The following is a 19,230-nucleotide window of genomic DNA, read 5'->3' as shown; positions in this document are numbered from 1 at the left end:
CCATTAAAATCACAAAAAGTATAATTCTTCTTCTTGGTAATAAAGTATTAAACAAATAAGATATGTACTTGTATTCATATATACATGCATCATCCATGCAAACTTACACATACACATACACATACATATACATATGTTTTTATACACCAAATATATTTATGAAAGATAACTTTGTCAAACCAAAAAACTATGGTTTATTATTGATTTGGTTTAGTTTCTTTCAGGATGTATTGAACTTTCTTCTGTATCTTTTACTTATGATTTCTTTTTCTTTAGCAATTAATTGAAATGTTGATTGTTACTGATTTGTTTACGAACTTTATTTTCTAAGTTCTGTGGTTAACGTATAATTGTAATATATATATATATATATATATATATGTATATGTATATATGTATAAATAATTTCATTTCTATGCCACCTTTCTCCCCAAAAAGGGACCGAAGGTGTCTCACTGGATAAAACATTAAAACATTCCAAAGAAATATTTAATATATATATATATATATATATATATAATTTCATCTTTATTCTTTTATTTTATTTCTCTATTTATTTTGACTTTTTCTAAGATTAATTCCCTATTCGCATACTATTTATTTTTCAATGTAAATTCATGCTTTTTTTAGTCATGATCAAAATGGAGGACATTCTGAAATTCCTCCTGGACAGAAAAAGGAGGACATGTCCTGGAAAAGGAGGACCTCTGGTCATCCTGGCCCAAGACACACTGCAGAAATAACCGTTTGAGACTGCTTTAACTGCCCTGGCTCAATGCTAGAGGCATTCTGGGAACTGTAGTTTCGTGAAACACTAACCCTTCTCTGTCAAGAGAGCTCTACAATTCCCAGGATTCCCTAGCACTGATCCAGGGCAGTTAAAGCGGTCTCAAACTGGATTATTCCTGCAGTGTGTTTTGGACCTGAGACTGTTGGTCACATAATGAGAAGCCATGACTCATTAGAAAAGGCAATAATGCTTGGAAAGGGGGAATACTGTATAAAAGCTTTTACTGACATTACTGGCATCATTAACATATTAAATTATTAAAATGATTGGTATTATTTGTATTGGTATTGCTGGGAGACCAGGATTTGAATGCCTGGGTGACCTTGGAACAGTCACACTATCTCAGCCTCAGAGGGATTTTGGACCCAAGTCAACTCCCCTCAAGCGCTACCCAGCCAAGTGCTTGCATCCCCTCATTTAAAAAACACCCCCCTGAGAAGTGAAGATTGGTGCAGCCTCCCCTTGAAGGGAAGGGAGAAGGAAGAGTCCAAGGGATAAGAATGGGGGGAGCTGGTCCAGCGTTTACCTAGGCGCCCTCGCTGCTTCCGGGTCCTTTGGCCGCCGCCGCCGCCGCAGGTTCCGCCGTCCGCCATTTTAGGCAGGGAGGCCCTCCTCCGCCTTCGCAAGTGGCGTCATTGGGGAAGGGGCGTGGCTCCGTCAAAAGGGGCGGAGCATCGCGTCCGGAGGAGGGCGCAGCGGTGTCTGGCTGAGGAGGTGAGAGGGAGCAAGATGGCGGCCCAAGGCTGCCAGGGAGGGACTAGGCGTCCTCCTTTCAGACCTCTGGCCCAGGAGGGGGCCCAAAGTGGCCTCCATTTTGAGCATGGCCGAGAACCATAGGTTCACGTTTCTGTATGAGCCTTTTTTACCTTTTATTGGGTCATGTCCCTACATTTTTCTTGCAGCCTCCTCCACTTTGACCATCATCATAACCAAGAAGCATGGGTTTAGCATCTCTCTATGAGTGCTTTTAGCTTCTATTGGGTTAAAAGTCTTTCTTTTTTGCAATGACCTCCATTTTGAGCATGGCTTAAGGAGCATGGGCTTAGCTTCTTTTTTTAATGATGAGCGTTTTAAGCTTTTATTGTGTTGTATATATTTATTTATGTCCCTATACAGCCCTACATTTCTCCTGCAATCTCCTCCATTTTTGAGCATGGCCAAGAAGCATGGATGTAACATTTCTAAATGAGAGTTTTGAGCTTGTATTGGGTTAGTGGCCACCTTCCCCTCCTTGCAATGTCTTTCATTTTTACCATGGCCAAGAACCATGGGTTTACATTTCTTATTCTAAGCTTTTATTAGGTTAATGTCCTCCCCCCCCCCCCCCACACCTTTGCAATGTCTTCCATTTTGAGCATGGCTAAGAAGCATGGATTTAGCATTTCTCTATGAGTGTTTTAAGCTTTTATTGGGTCACTCCCTATATTTTTCCTGCAGCCTCCTTCATTTTTGAGAATGGCTAGGAAGCATGGAGTTAGCATTTCTTATGGGTGTTTTAAGCTTTCATTGGGTTTATGTCCCTACATTTTTCTTGCAATCTCCTTCATTTTCAGCATGGCTAACAAGTATAGATTATATATATATATATATATATATATATATATATGGTGGGCTTTTTGGGCTATGTGGCCATGTTCTAGAAAGGTTTATTCCTGATGTTTCACTGGCATCTTCAGAGAATGCTGGCATGGAAGAGAGTGGGGTGTGTGTGTGTGTATATATATATATATATATATATATATATATATATATGAGTGACTAGGTTGGGAGGAGTGATTTCCATGTTTATCTGTGTATTTTTCTATTGTTGAATGGCAAGGCCTCAGGGTGGGAAGAAATGCAAGGAGGATTTGTGTCTGCTTATTTAGCGGTCCATTGTCTGCTGGGGAAAAAACCCTGATCGTGGATAGTTTTCATTTGCATTTTGCTGGGTCTTTTGGTGTTTTTCAGGACTGGTAACCAAACTTTCTTTAAGGGTTTCTTCTTTCCAGTTGAAGTTATCCAGGTGTTTGTACATTTCAGTTGCTTCCCTGTGCATTCTGACCTGATAGTTGTTGCCATGGTCCAGAATTTCAGTGTTTCCAAACAGCACATATCCTCCCAACCTGAGTCCTTGCCATTCAACAACAGAACAATATACAGATTAGCATGGAAATCACTCCTCCCTACACAGGGTCACACAGTATATATACCCCACTCCCTTCCATGCCAGCATTCTCTGAAAATGCCAGCCACAGATGCTGGTGAAGCATCAGGAATAAACTCTTCTAGAACATGGCCATATAGCCCTCAAAACCCACAAAAAACTGGATGCTGGCCATGAAAGCCTTCAACTTCACATGGATTTAACCTTTCTTATGAGTGTTTTTAGCTTGTATTGGGTTAATGCCTTCCATTTTTTTCTTGCAGTGTTTCCCATTTTGAGCATGGCTAAGAATCATGGGTTTACATTTCTGTATGAGTGTTTTGAGCTTTTATTTAGTCAGTGTCCTCTATTTTTCTTGCAATATCTTCCATTTCCACCATGGCCAAGAAACAGGGATTCAAAATTTCTATATGAGTATTTTAAGCTTTTATTGGGTCATATGCTACATTTTTTTCTTGCCTTCTCCATTTTGTGGTGCCTTGCTCTCCTTTTAGGGCTGTGATTGAACCCTGATCTCCAGAGTCCAACATTCAAAACCGCTACACATGCTAGTTCTCAAAAGTGCCTTTTATTCCTCATCCCTTTCTTTTCTTTTCTTTTTTTACACTTAAGAGCTAATTTGCCAAAGGCTCTCATTGGCATCAGGAAGCAGCCTTCCTCCAAGTTTAAAAACATTTTTGCTTAGCCTTCTCTCTGCCTGCCTGCTTGCCTTGGTAGTGCTTTAAACTCTTCCCTACTATAACTTCTCACAGTAATAATTTGGCTTGGGTGAGAGAAGAATAAAGTATACTTTCTTGAATGGCTAGAACATTTCTTTAAACTTCATGTTCTTTCAGAGTCAGGATATTTCAGAGTAAGCCACTACACTCAGTGGAACTTCTTCCTATAATGTGCTTAATGGTCAGCTGTAAGGCGCTTAACTATACTTAATTAGTAGATGCCCTTTTTAAAATTCTTATTAAATTAAGGTTGCCTGTAACAGCAATGCAAAACTTTTAGAATATCTTTTGCAGAGCTAAATCCTACTTTCTGAGATGAAGACAATAATATAGAGAGCACACCCCTCACCATCACTTTGTATAATTCATTGTCCAACCAAAACAGTAGTTAAACTTATATATAGTGTCATATGTGTATCTGGTAGTTTATAGAGCACAACAGGATTGGTCCCTGCTTCAAGGGGATTGCAATATAAATAGTTAAAGGAAGGAATATAAGAAGAGAGAGGGAAGGAATATGTGATTGTTTTAGTTAAATGTGCTTAGCCTAAATTGTATTAAGACATATGAACTATAGGTTGTACCAAACACACCACAAAAAAGATGGGTTTCAAGAAAGTGTTTGAAGGAAGTAGAGGAAGTGGAAACATACAGAATTACTGAGAAGCAGTTTCTACATTTTCTATGTAGAAAACCATGGAACACTTTTTGTAATTTAGTATTTTCAAAAGTTGTCATTTTTATACCTAAAAGGTTTTGGAAGTTGACATCTTTCATATGCCACAGACACTACAATCCGTTACTAAGATTATCCAATTCCCTAGAAAATTCCACACAAATATTTAATAGTATAAACTTGTAGCATATAAGATCTTGGATTGAGAGAATGTTTGTACTTTTCACATTTCTTGTAAAGAAGTTTCCTTTTCTTCATCTATTGTAGGGTAAACATTGTAGTCTTCAAGATATTGTTGACTGCAGCTCCCAGCATCTCTCACTATTAGTTGTGCTTGGTAGGGTTGTTGGATGGTGAATTCCAAAATCACTTGAAGGCCACAGTTGCTTGACCTGATATGTTCCAAACTTTACTAGTTAGTTCTCCATTCCTTGTCCTCACAGAATGTCTTGACGATAAAAAAGAGAGATGCTGCCAGTTTTGACATGTTCCAAATGTGTCTTTTTCAAGTCTCTCTCTTTCTCTTTAACTTGGTAGTTGGGCTCTTGCAAATCAGTAACAATGGCAGAAGAGGAACTTCGAGCAATCATACAAAGATGTGTAAGTAACTTACTAAATTGTAAGCAAGCTGCAGTGTAATAAGTACTTGTTAATTTAATTTATAGAAAGTTGTAGGAGGTAGTGTTGTAAGAGTCTGTCATGGTATCAACACAGTAAATAAAATCTGAACTTTTATCTCAGATTTTTTTTTAATTTGGACTGCTAATATGACTTTCCATCTGCCAGTAAAAGTCAGAATTCTTGATTGTTGTTGTTGTTAATAATGTTGTTGCCATCAGGTTGACTTTTATTTACAGCAGTCCTATGCATGAGAAACCTCCAGGACTCTTGCCATCAACAGTCTTGCTCAGCTCCTGCAAACTCAAGGCCATGGCTTCCTTGATGGAATCTATCCACTTATAGTGTGGTCTCCCTCGTTTCCTATTGCCCTCCACTTTACCAAGAATTACCTTTTCTAATGAATCATGTCATCTCATGATATAGATAGCCATATTTAAGACTAATTGCTTCTAAAAAGCTGAGCTTCAATGAACTTCAAGAGACAAGTTTCTGGAGTTGCTGCCATAGCTTTTACAAAGCATATTTAATATAAAATTAATATTACTTTGTGAAGTTAAGGGAGTGTGTCCATCTTTACTTCTGAATCATAATGAAAACTTTCTGTTTTTCATAGCAAATTTTAGACGAAGAGGAATTTAAAGCAGAAGACTTTAACCTCTTTCAAGTTGCAGGTCAGAAATGCTTGGATGAAGGTTATGTATCTGAAGTCTTGGAAGTTGTCGAAAATGAGAAAAATAGGGTGAGTTAAAAATACAAGTTTACCTTTTCAAACCAGGGCAGTTGGAGATGATTATCCACATTGTTGCCATGTACACTGTTGATTTAGTGGTCTCTTTGGGGGCCCTGTTCATACTCTTCTTGTCCATAGGTTTGGTGGCAACATTTATTGTTGTGTGCCTTCAAGTCATTACCAACTTATGGTAACTCTAAGGCAGATCTATCATGGGGTTTTCTTTGCAAGATTTGTTCAGAGGAGGTTTGTCACTGCTTTTTCCTGAGGTTGAGAGCATGTGACTTGCCCAAGGTCACCCAGTGGGTTTCATGGCTGATCTGGGAATCAAACCCTGATCTCCAGAAATCCTGCAGTTATGGTGGCAACATAGCTGCAGGATTTCTTTAAGAGTGTTGGTGTTTTTAGTGGCATCTTATTTCACCTAAAGTAGAAAATGATCGGATTCAGGATTGATTCCCCAAGAAGAGAATGGGTTGCAAGTACGAGCTGTTAGTCTAAACAGAAAGAACATCTCCCATCCTCTTAACTTGCAGAGGATCTCTGGAATGAGTCAAAACCCCACTCCTTGCTTAGCACTAAATCTAATCGAATCACAGGACGCATCTGTTGTTTTAGTTAACCTCAAGATGGGAAGATTGCACACAAAATCCTTTTTGCTCTCAGCTGCAATCTAATCATGTCACAGGGCATTTCTGTTGTATTTTTGAGGGGTAAGGTAGCCATGTTAGTAGGGATGTAAATCTTTGACTATTTTGTCTTTATATCAGATGACAAATATTTATGGTAGTTTCTCTCCACGGCAGGAATAAAAAATGAGTTTTCATCCACAGTATTCTTTTATATATGAATATTTTGGAGGAATTATTTTTGTGGAGAAAAGCAAGTATGGTTTCACACAGAAAATAAATCTTTTCTGCAGAGAAGGCAGATTACCAGCCCAAGAAACAGTGTTTTCTATGCAGGAAAACAATTTTTCTGTACAGAAAGCAGATTGTTTAAACCCAAAAATAAAATAAAAATGTGTTGTTCTCCACAGAATAATTTTCATTATTCTTGATTTTTTTGACATAGGAACAAATAATTATGAACATTCTTTCCATCACTGCATACAAGATTGTTGCAGGAAAGCCAAGAAAAAGTGTCTGTAACTTTCTGGACACAACTGTTCTTTCTCTTGCTTCTACTTTTGTGGACATCTCAATATCTCTTTTGCACACCTCTTCAATTTCATTCTTCTAACTTTATGTGTACCTGGTTGGTACTGCTTTCATTGGTCCATTGCTGCCTTCTTGGATTCCAGACAAATCTGTAAAGACAATCAGGAATCTGCTTCTTTTCCCCTTTTAATTTAACCATGCAAACCTGATACATAGAGAAAAGCCTAACATGTTGTGTACAACAACACATTTATAATTTATCTGAGAGTAAATAATTATGTGTTCTATTTTAGATACGCATGTGTCTCTCAGATAAGCATATATAGTGAAGTCTGAATCAATCACTGCTAATATTGCCAACTTAAATTTAGGAACAAGGATGCAGTTATTAATTAGGTTCATTTGATCTACATGGATCTGTAAACCTAGTACTCTTAGAAGAAAGAATTGTTGATCCTCATTTCTAAAAACATAAAAGGCTATGTTACCTAAAGAGCATATTACAAGCATTTTTATTATTATTTTCCATTTATTTATTTTTTTATTTCCACCCTCTACCCTTGTCTACCACTTGACCTTCTGAAGAGTTCCAAGGAACCCAGAAGTATTCCGATTCTTCTATGATGCTGTGTTTGGTCCTATTAGAAGTATTGTCCAATTGTGGATTTTTGAGTCTTTTTTTTTCAGGGAGTAAAATGGCTACATTTTGCTTTTTGTCCTGACACCTCCTTGAAACTTGAAAGCATGTCAGAAATGCTTTCTGTTGCTTCGAATACTAGCAACCTAAATTAAATGAAATTGCATGACTTCTTCCTTAAGCAATATAATGCCTGAAAGTCAGAATTATGATTATTTTCTTTCCATTGCTCCTACTGTTTTTGTTATACCAGGTCTGCTGGCAGTACTCTTCAACCTTAGTATATAGGGAACTCTTTCCTAACAGGAGTGTAATATAAAGCAGAAAATTAAAATATACATGGGCCTGTTACAGACAGCCAAAATAAAGCTGCTTCGAGTCACTTTGGAGGTATGGTATTTCAATGATGCATGAGTCCTAAGAGTCTGGAAGCTTCACCAAAGCTGCACTCCAGTCCGTAGGACTGGAGCATGGCTTTGGTGCGGCCTTTGGACTCTTAGGCCGCATGTATCATTGAAATACCATACCTCCAAAGTGACTCGAAGCAGCTTTATTTTGGCTGTCTGTAACAGGCCACAGTGAGCTATAGTATTTATTTATTTATTTATTTATTTATTTATTTATGGTATTTGTACCCCGCCCTGCAGCCCTAAAGGCTATCAGTACCTGCAGTTACAGTAGGGTTGGAAATTGTGCAGCCCTCAGATGAAGTTTGACTGCATCACCAGCAACCTTAGCCACATAATCAATAGGAAAAATGCTAAGAGTTGCAGTGCAACATCTCAAAAACAAAAAAAACCCCCAAACAGCTTCATTTATATACCGCTTCATACTGAACTAACAGTGTCTAAGCAGTTTACAACTGTAAGCTAATTGCCCCCAACAATCTGGGTACTCACTTTAGCAACCTCGGAAGGATGCAAGGGCCTCATTATCCCCACCCTGGAGTTAGAGCCGGAATGATAACTGCTGTATATACTCATGTATAAGTCTAGAAATTTGGATAAAAAAAATTGACCCAAAAAACCTGGGCCGATTTATCCATGGGTACTATAAGTACTATATTTTAAGTGATCAAAAAAAGAACCACCCCCTTTTCTGAATAGAGTGGCAGAAGGTGAGAGCATAGTCTATCCCTGGAGCAAGTAAAAGAATCATTGGCAGGATACAGTCCGCCGAAAAAGGACGGTCTGCCACCGCCCTGGTTTGCTGCACAAGGGAGCTGCAGCGGACAAACCGCCCGGCTCCCTTGCTCAGCAAAAAGAACTCGCTAAAAGTGGGTTCTTTCTGCAGCGCCGTTGTGACGCCGCAAGGCGCCAATGGTGCACTTGCAGCATCACAAAGGCACCGGGACGTGCGGACGCTACGTGTCTGTCATGTCAAAATGGCGGCACCCATATATACAGGGCGCCGCTATTTTGATGCCCTCATCGTGTGTGAGGAGTAAGTCGCGTCTGGAAGCACTGCCCCTCACACGTCATGATGGCACCCCATAGGGCCTGTCTATCCAGCGCCTTAGACCCCCTCTGCTTTTTCTGCTGTGTCATCACTTCTGAACCTCTTAAGTACCTGTGTGGGAAAATGGTGGCGGTGGCAGCTCTTTTGATGCTTCCCCTCAAAATGGCACTAAGAGCAATCAGGCTATGAAGGGTTTGAATAGGACATTTTGTATGTTTATCAGCTTTTCTGGGTTCAAATCAGGCAAAGTTATCACATTAAAGTTAAAAGCTATAATCACTGCTAATGTAGTTGCCATTTCTTTGCTTTGCCTTTGCATCCTTTTTGACATATGTGTGTTTTCCTAGCCCTGGCTGTGCCCGGTCATCTCCTCCACCCATGGCACAGCTACATAGTTTTCTCCTCATCCATCCAGTCTTTAGAGTGAGCACAAACAGTTATGCCTGCTAGAATTTTGTAAGTTCTTTGGCATTGTGTTCCTTTGCTTCATCCTTTACATCCTGTGTTACGTGCCCCTAACTTTTACCCTCACCTTACCCACAGGTCATATCAAAATCCATGATTTTGGCTCCAAAACCTGCCCTTGACTTATATGTGAGGTCAACTTATAGTTGAGTATATATGATAGATTAGTTTAGAGGTGCCCTGGCAGTTGAAGTTGGAGAGCTAATCCCTGCTGAGGTACTAAGACGTACATCTGGTAGGTCTGTACTTCAGATTGCACATGGGGGGTGATTGAATACCGCTCATCTTAAATAAGTCCCTTTGCTTCAAATACTATTTGGGACAATAATTTCAGCATAGCTTTGTCACTGACATGCCAGTTTCCCATGGGAATCGATTTTTATTTGTGTATAAGGAGGCATTCCATCATGTGACCCCCCCCCCATAAAAACACCTGTAATGTGATGTAAACGTATTGCCTCTATGGCAATAATAATAATAATAATAATAATAATAATAATAATAGATTCAAGGAATCCGGGCGGATTACAGCAATAAAAATACATAAATATAAAATACATAAAAATAAAAAAATACTCTTCTTCTTGAGGTTAGCCCTGATGGAGATGGCCCAGCCTTTTCACTCCCTCCCAGACCAGAAGATGACAGTTGCCATGGAGGGAGGGCTTTTCTTCTATTGGACCTTTCAAGAAATTTAGCAGTAGGTCTTGTGCTTATGGTATATTTCTAAAATATCCCTCAGCAGTGGTATTGGAAGAATTTGAATGTAGACATCAATGCTGTCTCACTGCATATATCATTACTGACCAGATATTTTTTGTCTCTAGCAAAACTGACATTTAAAACATTTTTTTCAATTACAGGTTATTGTCAGAAGCATGGGCTGGAATCTCATTGGTCCTTTGATGAGATGCATGCTAAAGCATAAGGAAGGTGAAATTAAAAGAAAGCAATGCCTGAAAATACTAGAGAAGTTGGTAGAGGTATGTCCCTGGGTCTCTTCTCTTACCTAACTTGGAGCAGTACTTTAACATACTCTTTCACTTTGCCCTTCAATAATTATGCGGGAGTTGGATAGTCTTGGGATTTTTGCCAACAAAACAAGTCATGGACATGGAATGAGTTGAATTGCTCTACTGTAGGCATTATGGTTGTCCTGCTGAAGTAAGAGGCAAGGAAATGGGTTTAGAGAAAAGGCAGGTGAGGGTTAGGCTAGCAACAGCAAATCACGAACCCACTGACAGTAACCAATGAAATGTTGGCTGGGAGGAGTTAAAACCCCATCAGTGACAGTTGGAAGGTTAGATAGGGTTTGGTTTTCAGAGTGATAGGGTCTTGCTGTGTCCAGAGAAGGACAGATTTTTGAGGGTTCCAGGGTAGGACTCTTAGGGCTAAAGTCCAGAGAAGAAGGACTTAGTTCCTGTGTAGAACTCTAAGTAAAGGAGTTTTATTAAAGAGATATCCATAGGGATATAGTTAGCCTGAGTGGCAGAATTATTAGTTTGTCTTAAGATAATTATAAGGATGGTGTGAGTGTCCTCAAAGATTGTAACATTGAGATTCTGTGGAGATTTATATAAAGAAACCATAACAGTCATAATTAAGAAAGAAACTATACCATCTGAAACAAGAAACACAAGTGCCTATAACAATAACTGTTTGCTTGCATTTATTCAAGTAACATTTGTTAGAAACATCTGTACAATAAAGTTTTGATCTTGTGGAAAAAGCTTGTCTACATCTTAAATTACATCCACGTTACCATTACAAAGCCCTTTTTAATGGAGATTTTGAAAAGCATCTCTTTTAGGTTGGGGACAGCAGTGGGGAAAGAAGGACCAGGGTGCTGTCGTCCAGGGAAACCCAGAGGTTATAAAAGGTCACGATGGGTGGACCGGATTTGTATCCATTATGCTTTTAAACATCTTTGCGTATATCCGATCAGATTGTGGAGTGGATTATGCTTCACCCTGTTTCCTATATGTCATTAATATATTGAGTAGAGAGATTTAGCATTGAGCAAATATGCTAACTCCCTACCTAGAGCTTTTTACATGATGAAACACTCAGAAATATGATCTCCCAGTTGTAGACTGAAGCAACACAGTCCAGAATTTTGCAGTGTCTGTCATATTGCACATTGTGTTGAGTGGCTGTCAGGCTCACTAAAGGCTCATTAAAACACACAAATGCACACACTCTCAGTGCGGTCAGATTCTGAGGAACAAAGATATTTTTGCCAAGGCTCTGTTGAAGGTTTGTAAACCATCCCCAGTTATGGATGGATAGCAACCTCCCAATTATGAAAGCCCTAGCTTTAACATCTCCAAATAATGCAAATACAAGTCTTTTAAACTACAGTTGATAGTGATTTACTGTTTCTGAGTGCAGTGTGGATATTTAGTTGTGAATGTCTGTGAAACTTTGAGAGAGAGAACCAAAAAGTATGGCTGCAGGGCAGACACAATTTTGGAAATCTCTGTATCTGTGCTATTCTTAAATGTAATAGTTATATGAAGGTTTTCACTTATTCAAATAGTGGAATAAAATAATTTTTTACACTAGAAGCGAGTTGACATATTATCATAAAACACAAAACATTCTAAGTGCCATTCCAAAAGCCAGTATTATCATTAGGATTTGTTTCTTTGGGTGATTAAAGGAATCACAAAAACATTTTGACTGAATAAATAATGACTGATTAGGCAGGCAGCAGGTTTTAAAAAATTGATCGTAGCAATAACTATCATATCATATGCTTGACATTATAAATGTGGTGGCAGTTAATTATTTATTTTAGATCCCACTCTTAACATGGGTTAATGTGTGTTTGTGCCTTCAAGTCACCTGTCAACATATGCAGACCCCATGCATTTCATAGGGTTTTCTTGGGCAAGGAGAAGTGGTGGTTTTGTCAGTTCCTTTAGTTAACATAGGCTAAAAAAGCAATGGAAGTAACTTTACATTTGTTTTATTCTTTCTTGCAGCTTTGCAGTCCAAAAGAACTTGTGCTGGGTTTTCTGGAGCAGATTGAACGAACTTCTCAAGAGCAAGTGTCCCAAATTATCTTGATTTTGCTAGACCCTTTACACATAGGTAACATGCGTTTTTGTTTTCTGTACTCTAAAATAAAACAGCTTGACTGATTGTATTGGAGAAGCTGCCACAGAAAGTCTTATGGAACAGTTGATCTGATTGCTTCTTTGGCTGTGGCTAGGTGACATCTATTTATACAGGATGTCTGTCTGTTGAATTGTTTTGTTTGAATTCTGCCCTTTCTGTGAAGATCTCAGGGCAATAGATATGATTTTATCCCACCCCACACTTTTTATCCTTACAACAATTGTATGACACAGTTTAAGCTTAGAAACAATTTGGACCATAAATCTATGGATGAGAAGGCTGACATGGCTCTGAGGATGCTGTAGTGCCCACACAAAGGGGAGACCTTAACTTCTGCTGTTTCCCCACTCCAACTGCAGAATATGTTGAACATTGTTCCAGAGATTCCCATATACTGCAGGATAGCTTTTAAGAGTGGGTTGGTGGCTAGATCAGGAATAGAGAATGGGGAGCCCTGACCCTTGTCACTGGACCTTCTTAAAATCCTTTTATTATTTCTGTCCTACTGAAGGGAAAAAAAGACTGAGGTAAGAATTTGCCTGGGATAACCTAGTTAAGAGGGAAATACAACACTCCATTAATCCATTAAGGGATTCTTCCACAGTGACCAGTTAATGGCCAAAAGCCTTTCTGAAGAAAAGGTCTTTGTCTCCCATGGGAGAAGTTGTAAGTACCAAGTTGGGATGTAACTTGTCAGCACACGCCACTGTTGCAGCCTCTCTCTGTGAATATGGTAGAATTGCAGGGGAGCTTTCCCTCACCCTTTTGATATGTCAAAAGCTGGGCAGTTTCATACAAGGAGATATGGTCTTTCAGAAAATCTGGACCCAAGCCATATAGGGTTTTATACATCGTGGCCAGCACTTTGAATTGTGCCTTGAAGCAAACTGATAGTTGTTATAAATCTTTCTGCAGGTCAGAGTTGCAAGAACTGTTGTGGATTCAGTAAACCATCACTCCTGCACCTCCTTAATTTTGGGGCTAGAATATCAATAACATGTAACAATATACCATATATACTTAATTATAAGTTGACCTCATGTATAAGACGAGGGCAGATTTTGGGCCCAAAATTATGGATTTTGCCATGACCTGTGAATAAGTCGAGGGTAAAACATGGAGGCTTCTTCAGTATATGTATGTGTACGCACAGCAACCGAGACTAATTGAGGCATTTTGTTTCAGCTTTTCAACTTTGCTTTCACTTTGCTTGGGGTGGGGGGGAGAGGGACTGTTTGGTTAACAGCAATTAATCACCCAGTACTCTTTCTGCTTGTCTCAAGAGAAAAAGAAACTCTCACCCTACCTCATGGGGAAATCTGAAAGAGCTGTGATTGCATTACCATACTGACCCGTAAATAGATCGACCTGGGATTTTTGCGTCAATTTTTGGGCATAAATTTTTAAACTTATAGACAAGTATATATGGTATATGATCAATAATAAATGTAAATGTAGACTTTATAACAAATATTTTGAAATATTTTTTTTTTTGCCACAGTACTTTTGAAGCTTGGTAGTAAGAAAGCATATTCAGTGGGTTTGTCGCTGTCTACCATTTTGAGCCAGCTTTCACATCTCCCAGTACCTTACACAAAAAAACAACTTGAAGAAGATGAACATGGTCTCTGCCAGTGCTGCAATGCTTTACCATGTTTTGTTAGACCTTTTGTGGATGAAGTTGTCCTCCACATGGAGGGCTCATCGGATGGAGATTGCAAAGAGCTGAAGAAGGAGTTGCTAGCATTGTAAGTACCAAATTGTTACATAAAGTGTTTGTCAGCACACTCCCGTCCTGGAACCAGGTTATGCCAAAGAGAAGAGTAACTTGTAGAGAGCACTTATGGGTGTAAAGGGATGATTAACCCTTTCCCCATTGCTTTTTCTCTTTAAATTACCTCTCCATGTCACATCACAGATATGTTTGCCACTTTATGGAAGTAAAAGGGAAGGCAAATGGGAGATCTAAAGTGAATGTGGCAGGGAAGGGAAAAAAGCCTCTTCTTTTTTTCTGTCTCTAATCAATTTCTCCTTTACCTTTTAACACTTGCTTTTTACTCCCCACTTCTAAATGCTCACTTCTATTTGAGTGTGTACCTCTGTTGGGAATGTGTCAGTTAGACATATACCTAACAAGTATTTTTCTGCCTTGGGTAGATGCTTGCTTTGAATTATTTATTTTTTAAAAAAACATACTTTGAGGCATTCTGCTAGTCTCTGAATTCTGAAATCTTCTCTTTCTTTTCCTCAGTTTCATAGTGTAATAATTTTAAAGCACTGCCACTCCTCATATGTCAAGAGGCTCCTTGATTCTGTATTATTTTTCTTATCAGCACATATCTTGAATGTTTCTATCATGCATTCATTAATTTTCATTTATTTATTTATTTGGCTTTCAGTTGCCTGAATAGCATAAAATATCCCTTGCTAGTGGCAGAGCTTGATGATGTCCCTGAAGAAGGAGCCAAGAATCCCTTCAGGCAGTTTGCTGCTGATATACTAGTAAGTACACCTTGAGGATTCTCTTCTCCCATCCTCCTGCCACCCTAGTTGTAAAATGATTTACAGTTACTTTCAGAATAACATTAAAAGCATTGGTTTCCTGTCATGATTACAAAGATTCATGTTAGTATTCTCTCATGTAGTGCTGATTCAGGTAAGGTTGGTCCCTGAGGTAGAGAGAAACTAAAACTCTAAATGCTACAGATGAGTTAACATTTAATGGACCAAAATCAGCCCATGTGATAAATTGCTCTGAGCTGCTTTATCAGCAGCATTAGCTGTTGGTGAATCATCCATTGATGTCCGTAAACTACTTGCTATACATTCACATGCACACACCTAATTCTGTAACTAGAATAAATTAATGGAAATGGGGGGTAATGCACATAATCCTAGTATTCTTCAGAAGAAAAGAGTAGCAGTATTAAGCACTGTTGCAGACAGCTTAAGCAGTCTTGCTAATGTAATTTGCTTAGCTTTAAACTGGACACAAATGTTTTAGAGACAAATGTATGCCCCATCATAACTGTCATATTATCTTGTCATTGACTGTCCTAGTGGAATGCACGATCTGGTGTCAGTTAAATTATTCTTAATTCATGCATCTGCTTATTTTGTTTCCAAGACCTAGGTATGTTTTAAAAACATGGTTTGCTTGATAAGAACTAGAGAGAAGGAAAGCCTGTGGGACTTTGCACACTTCGATTATCTAATGGAATAGCTAATATCCATGTGGGAGGGGGCACAACTTTAGTGTACCCTGCAGATCTTCTTTCTTCAGCTCACCACCAATTATTCTGTTGTTTCACCCTTTAGATTTTAATACATAATCAGGAACAACTCACATATTTCAAACTTAATACAAACCTAAAGGCCAAGAGCTCCATTAAAAAAACAACAGAAGACTAGGCCACACTAGAAAGATAAATTTAGGTTCAAAGAGATATCTTCCTCCATTATAGTGAAAGGGGTGGTGTTGGTTGAGAGATGGGTCTTTTTTTATTGGCAAAATGAATATTCGGTCAGGTGGCATAAAATACTATCAAGCTTCCTTCTTTGCAGTTAGATGACACTGCTTGCATGCACGCACACACATCAGTGCTGTGCCTTTCTCCACAACGAAACTGATAATACAAGTGCTCTCATCTAGGAGAAGTGTTATTAGAGCAAATATGGAGAGGTACACTCTCGTTAAAAGGACATGATGTTCATTCTTCAATGAAGAGCTCCTTTTTCAATGTGAAAAACAAACCAAGCTCACATCTCCTAGGCAGTTAAAAAAGTGTAAAAGCATAACTATAGAGAATTGGCCCTCTCACCTAATTTTAACTTTGTTAGTGGTTTCCTTTTCTGATTCTTCTAAGGACTTGTCCAGAAAGGGAAAAAAAATCCCTGTAATTGTCAAGACTTTCCAGGGGTTTGTTTGTTTTGATTTTTAGCTGCATATTCACAGTTTTATATCCAAATTCTTCATTTAAATATCCTGGGTTTCCTCCCTCCCCCCCCTCACCTTGGGTTCTCCCATCTCCCGGTGATCACGTGTCACATATAGACTCAGGCAATGTTTCAGAAATTGACTGTCACCAATTTCCACTGAGCCCTTTTCATTATTATTCAGGAATTATAGTCAAAGTGTTAAAGTACCAGTGGTTTAGCAGTGTCACACTAGTTAAGCATTAGGACCAATTTCTTTTATTGCTAGCATTCCCGTTCCTTGGCTTTATCTCTGTTGAATCTATTGACCTGGGAATAGGCACTATGTTTCTTAATGGTGGCCATCTTAGCTAGTTTTGGGATAATACAAACAGCCATGAAGAATTACATTTCTTTTTTGGGAAATACTGGGCTAATTAAAACTGATTTGGGGGATGGAAACAAAAAGTCCTTGTAAGTGCTGGGAGTTATCTGGGAATACTTCAGAATGGGGGAAACATCATGTAGAACTCCCTCCCCCCCCCCCAAAAAAAAAAAGATAGAAGAGAAAACTTTATGGTTCTGTCTGTCTGTATGGGACCTTAATTGATCATGATGATATATTGTACTTTTCTAACATTAGTTACAGACAGAGAGGGAGGTGGGAGGGAGAACAAGCACAATTTGGTGCTTTGACTAAATGGTTGCTTATCTTTTGTTCTCTACTAAAGAAACTACTGTAAGCATGTAGAATTGTTAGTATATTTCAGAGTGCCATTCTTGTTAATATGCAAAACCGCATAAAAGTTTCAGGAGAAATTTTAAAATACAGCAAAAAATAAACAAACAAACCAGATCTGAGCTTTTCTTTTAGATTTTATCTTCCAAAGAGGGAAGTTAATACATGGATATTCACTAATATATTGAATGTCCATTTTAAAAATGAAGTCATGTTTTCTCCATTTCTCAAATATTTGTGTTGTGACAGAGTGCCTTTATTCATAGAATAAGGGTGTTTATTGGGGATAACAGTTGTTGATGTTTCTTTACATATGTCTTTTTGTTTTAACAGGACATTTTGCAGGATATTAGACAATTGTTTCCAAAAGTGTTCTCCCAATACAGATGTAGAAGTGATAGCTGGGATGATGACTTATCAGAAACAGATAAGGAGCAGCATGCAGATTCTTTTGCCTGTTTGTCTTACATGGTGTTTGTACAGAACAGCTTTGGTGTTAACTGCTTTCCATTAGTTTTCAGGTAAGTGTTTCCTTGTTTTTGAAATTATAGATTTAAGATGATACTTTTATTTAGATTTAAGATGGGACTTCTGTTTAGAGAGGCACAGAAATAGCTTTTGTTTGAGTAACATAACAAGGAACCTTACCAAAAAAGTTCTTCTCTTTTCTGGTAGAAGTTAATTATATTGGCGTGTATGTGTGGACTAGTAATTTTGGTGGGCAAATAATCTTTTTACTTTTAAAAAAAAAGAATTTCTTAAATGCTTTATTGAAAAATGTATAAAAACACACCACATAACAAAAATCAAACATCACAGTACACACAGTACACATTACACAATACACACATTACACAATACACATTACAACTACATGAATTTAAAAATAAAGACTTCCAAACCTAAAGCATTGGATATATCCTTCCATATCTGTTTCAACTCTTTTTTATACTTTAAATTTATGCCTTCCTGTAAAATGTATCACAACCAAAAGGAAAAAAAAGGAAAAATTAATATCTTTTTACAAGGCTGGCCTGTTGTCTGTTCTGACTTCTCACATTCTGTGATATGCGTAAATCATAATGTAGAATGAGTTTTATTTTGTTTGGATCTTGTGCATCTCTGTCTTATATATGTTACTCTGTTCTAGCCCATCATACATGCTTCAGTGTAATATGGTGCACATTCGAGTTCTGTTGAACAGGTAAAGTTATTCATTCCTGTTATTTTTATTCCATACCTGTGTTCTTTTAAATTATAGAAAAAGAAAGGCACAGCAGAACCAGAATTGTGTGAAAGGGTGGATTTCAGGCTTTTCTAGCTTAATTTTATTTTTAGAGCAATGTGATGTTTCAGACAGTGAAGGCCTAACCTGATGAAATTCCATCTTCAGACCTATTATTTTATAGAGATCATGTGTTTTCCTGCATTTGAGTTTGGCAGCACTTTGCAGGTATGGAAAATTATGACAAAGTATAGTACGGCTGCATGAGTAATTGACTTACATGGATATTGTGCAACTTGGTCAAGACTTTCACATAACCAAAAATATATACCTGGCCTGAACTAAGGAGAAAAGCCCTCCTTCCAGTCTCTCTGCCTTGGTCCAGGCCTCAGAGGGAGAGAAGAACTGCTGGACCTGATCCTATTCCCCACCACCATTCCCTTCTCCTTTTGTGTCGTGTCTTTTGAGGGCAGGGAACTGTCTAATTAAAAATAATAATAATTGTCAGCTGCTCTGAGAGCCTTTAGGGCTGAAGGGTGGGGTATAAATACTGTAAGTAAATAATAAATAAATAAATATACTTTTCTTTCAAGAACAACTCATAAAAGGAAGATGAATACTAATAATAAGAATACACAAATAGAAAAGTATACACTTGTTCCTCCACATTTGTGGCTTTGACTTTTGCAGATTTGATTATTCATGGATTTGATTAATATGTTCTCTAGGAATATTAGGTTCTCTAGCGCATCATATAACACATATATTAATATGAGTGGAAGGGGAAGGAAGGGTGAGCTAGGGGGAACCTTTTAGTTTTCAAATT

At 38.2% G+C, this 19,230-nt stretch overlaps 2 protein-coding genes across 6 annotated transcripts in view; one reads left to right on the top strand and one right to left on the bottom strand.

The window, feature by feature from the left end:
• RPAP2 (RNA polymerase II associated protein 2) overlaps nucleotides 1–1,423 on the bottom strand; it is a 67,449-nt gene extending 66,026 nt beyond the window's left edge. For both annotated transcript variants that reach the window (XM_089515607.1, XM_089515608.1), the window contains exon 1: nucleotides 1,317–1,423. In XM_089515607.1, coding sequence (XP_089371733.1) covers nucleotides 1,317–1,383 — 67 coding nt within the window. In that variant the 5' untranslated portion in view covers nucleotides 1,384–1,423. The remainder of the gene's footprint in view (nucleotides 1–1,316) is intronic.
• The window catches only part of LOC149316477 (glomulin-like), a 34,001-nt gene continuing 16,189 nt past the window's right edge, over nucleotides 1,419–19,230 (top strand). Inside the window, exons 1-9 of one of the 4 annotated variants that reach the window (XM_089515611.1) lie at nucleotides 1,419–1,504; nucleotides 4,869–4,931; nucleotides 5,566–5,691; nucleotides 10,266–10,385; nucleotides 12,390–12,498; nucleotides 14,027–14,273; nucleotides 14,925–15,027; nucleotides 17,513–17,700; nucleotides 18,330–18,383. In XM_089515611.1, coding sequence (XP_089371737.1) covers nucleotides 4,893–4,931; nucleotides 5,566–5,691; nucleotides 10,266–10,385; nucleotides 12,390–12,498; nucleotides 14,027–14,273; nucleotides 14,925–15,027; nucleotides 17,513–17,700; nucleotides 18,330–18,383 — 986 coding nt within the window. In that variant the 5' untranslated portion in view covers nucleotides 1,419–1,504; nucleotides 4,869–4,892. The other 3 variants (XM_089515612.1, XM_089515613.1, XM_089515614.1) reach the window with 3 other exon arrangements.

Source organism: Sceloporus occidentalis, unplaced genomic scaffold (assembly GCF_023333645.1).
Source record: "Sceloporus occidentalis isolate IW3139 unplaced genomic scaffold, rSceOcc1.0.p SCAF_3, whole genome shotgun sequence".
Taxonomy (NCBI): Eukaryota; Metazoa; Chordata; class Lepidosauria; order Squamata; family Phrynosomatidae; genus Sceloporus; species Sceloporus occidentalis.
Note: the sequence above shows the minus strand (reverse complement) of the source record. Positions and strands in the feature narration are given on the sequence as shown.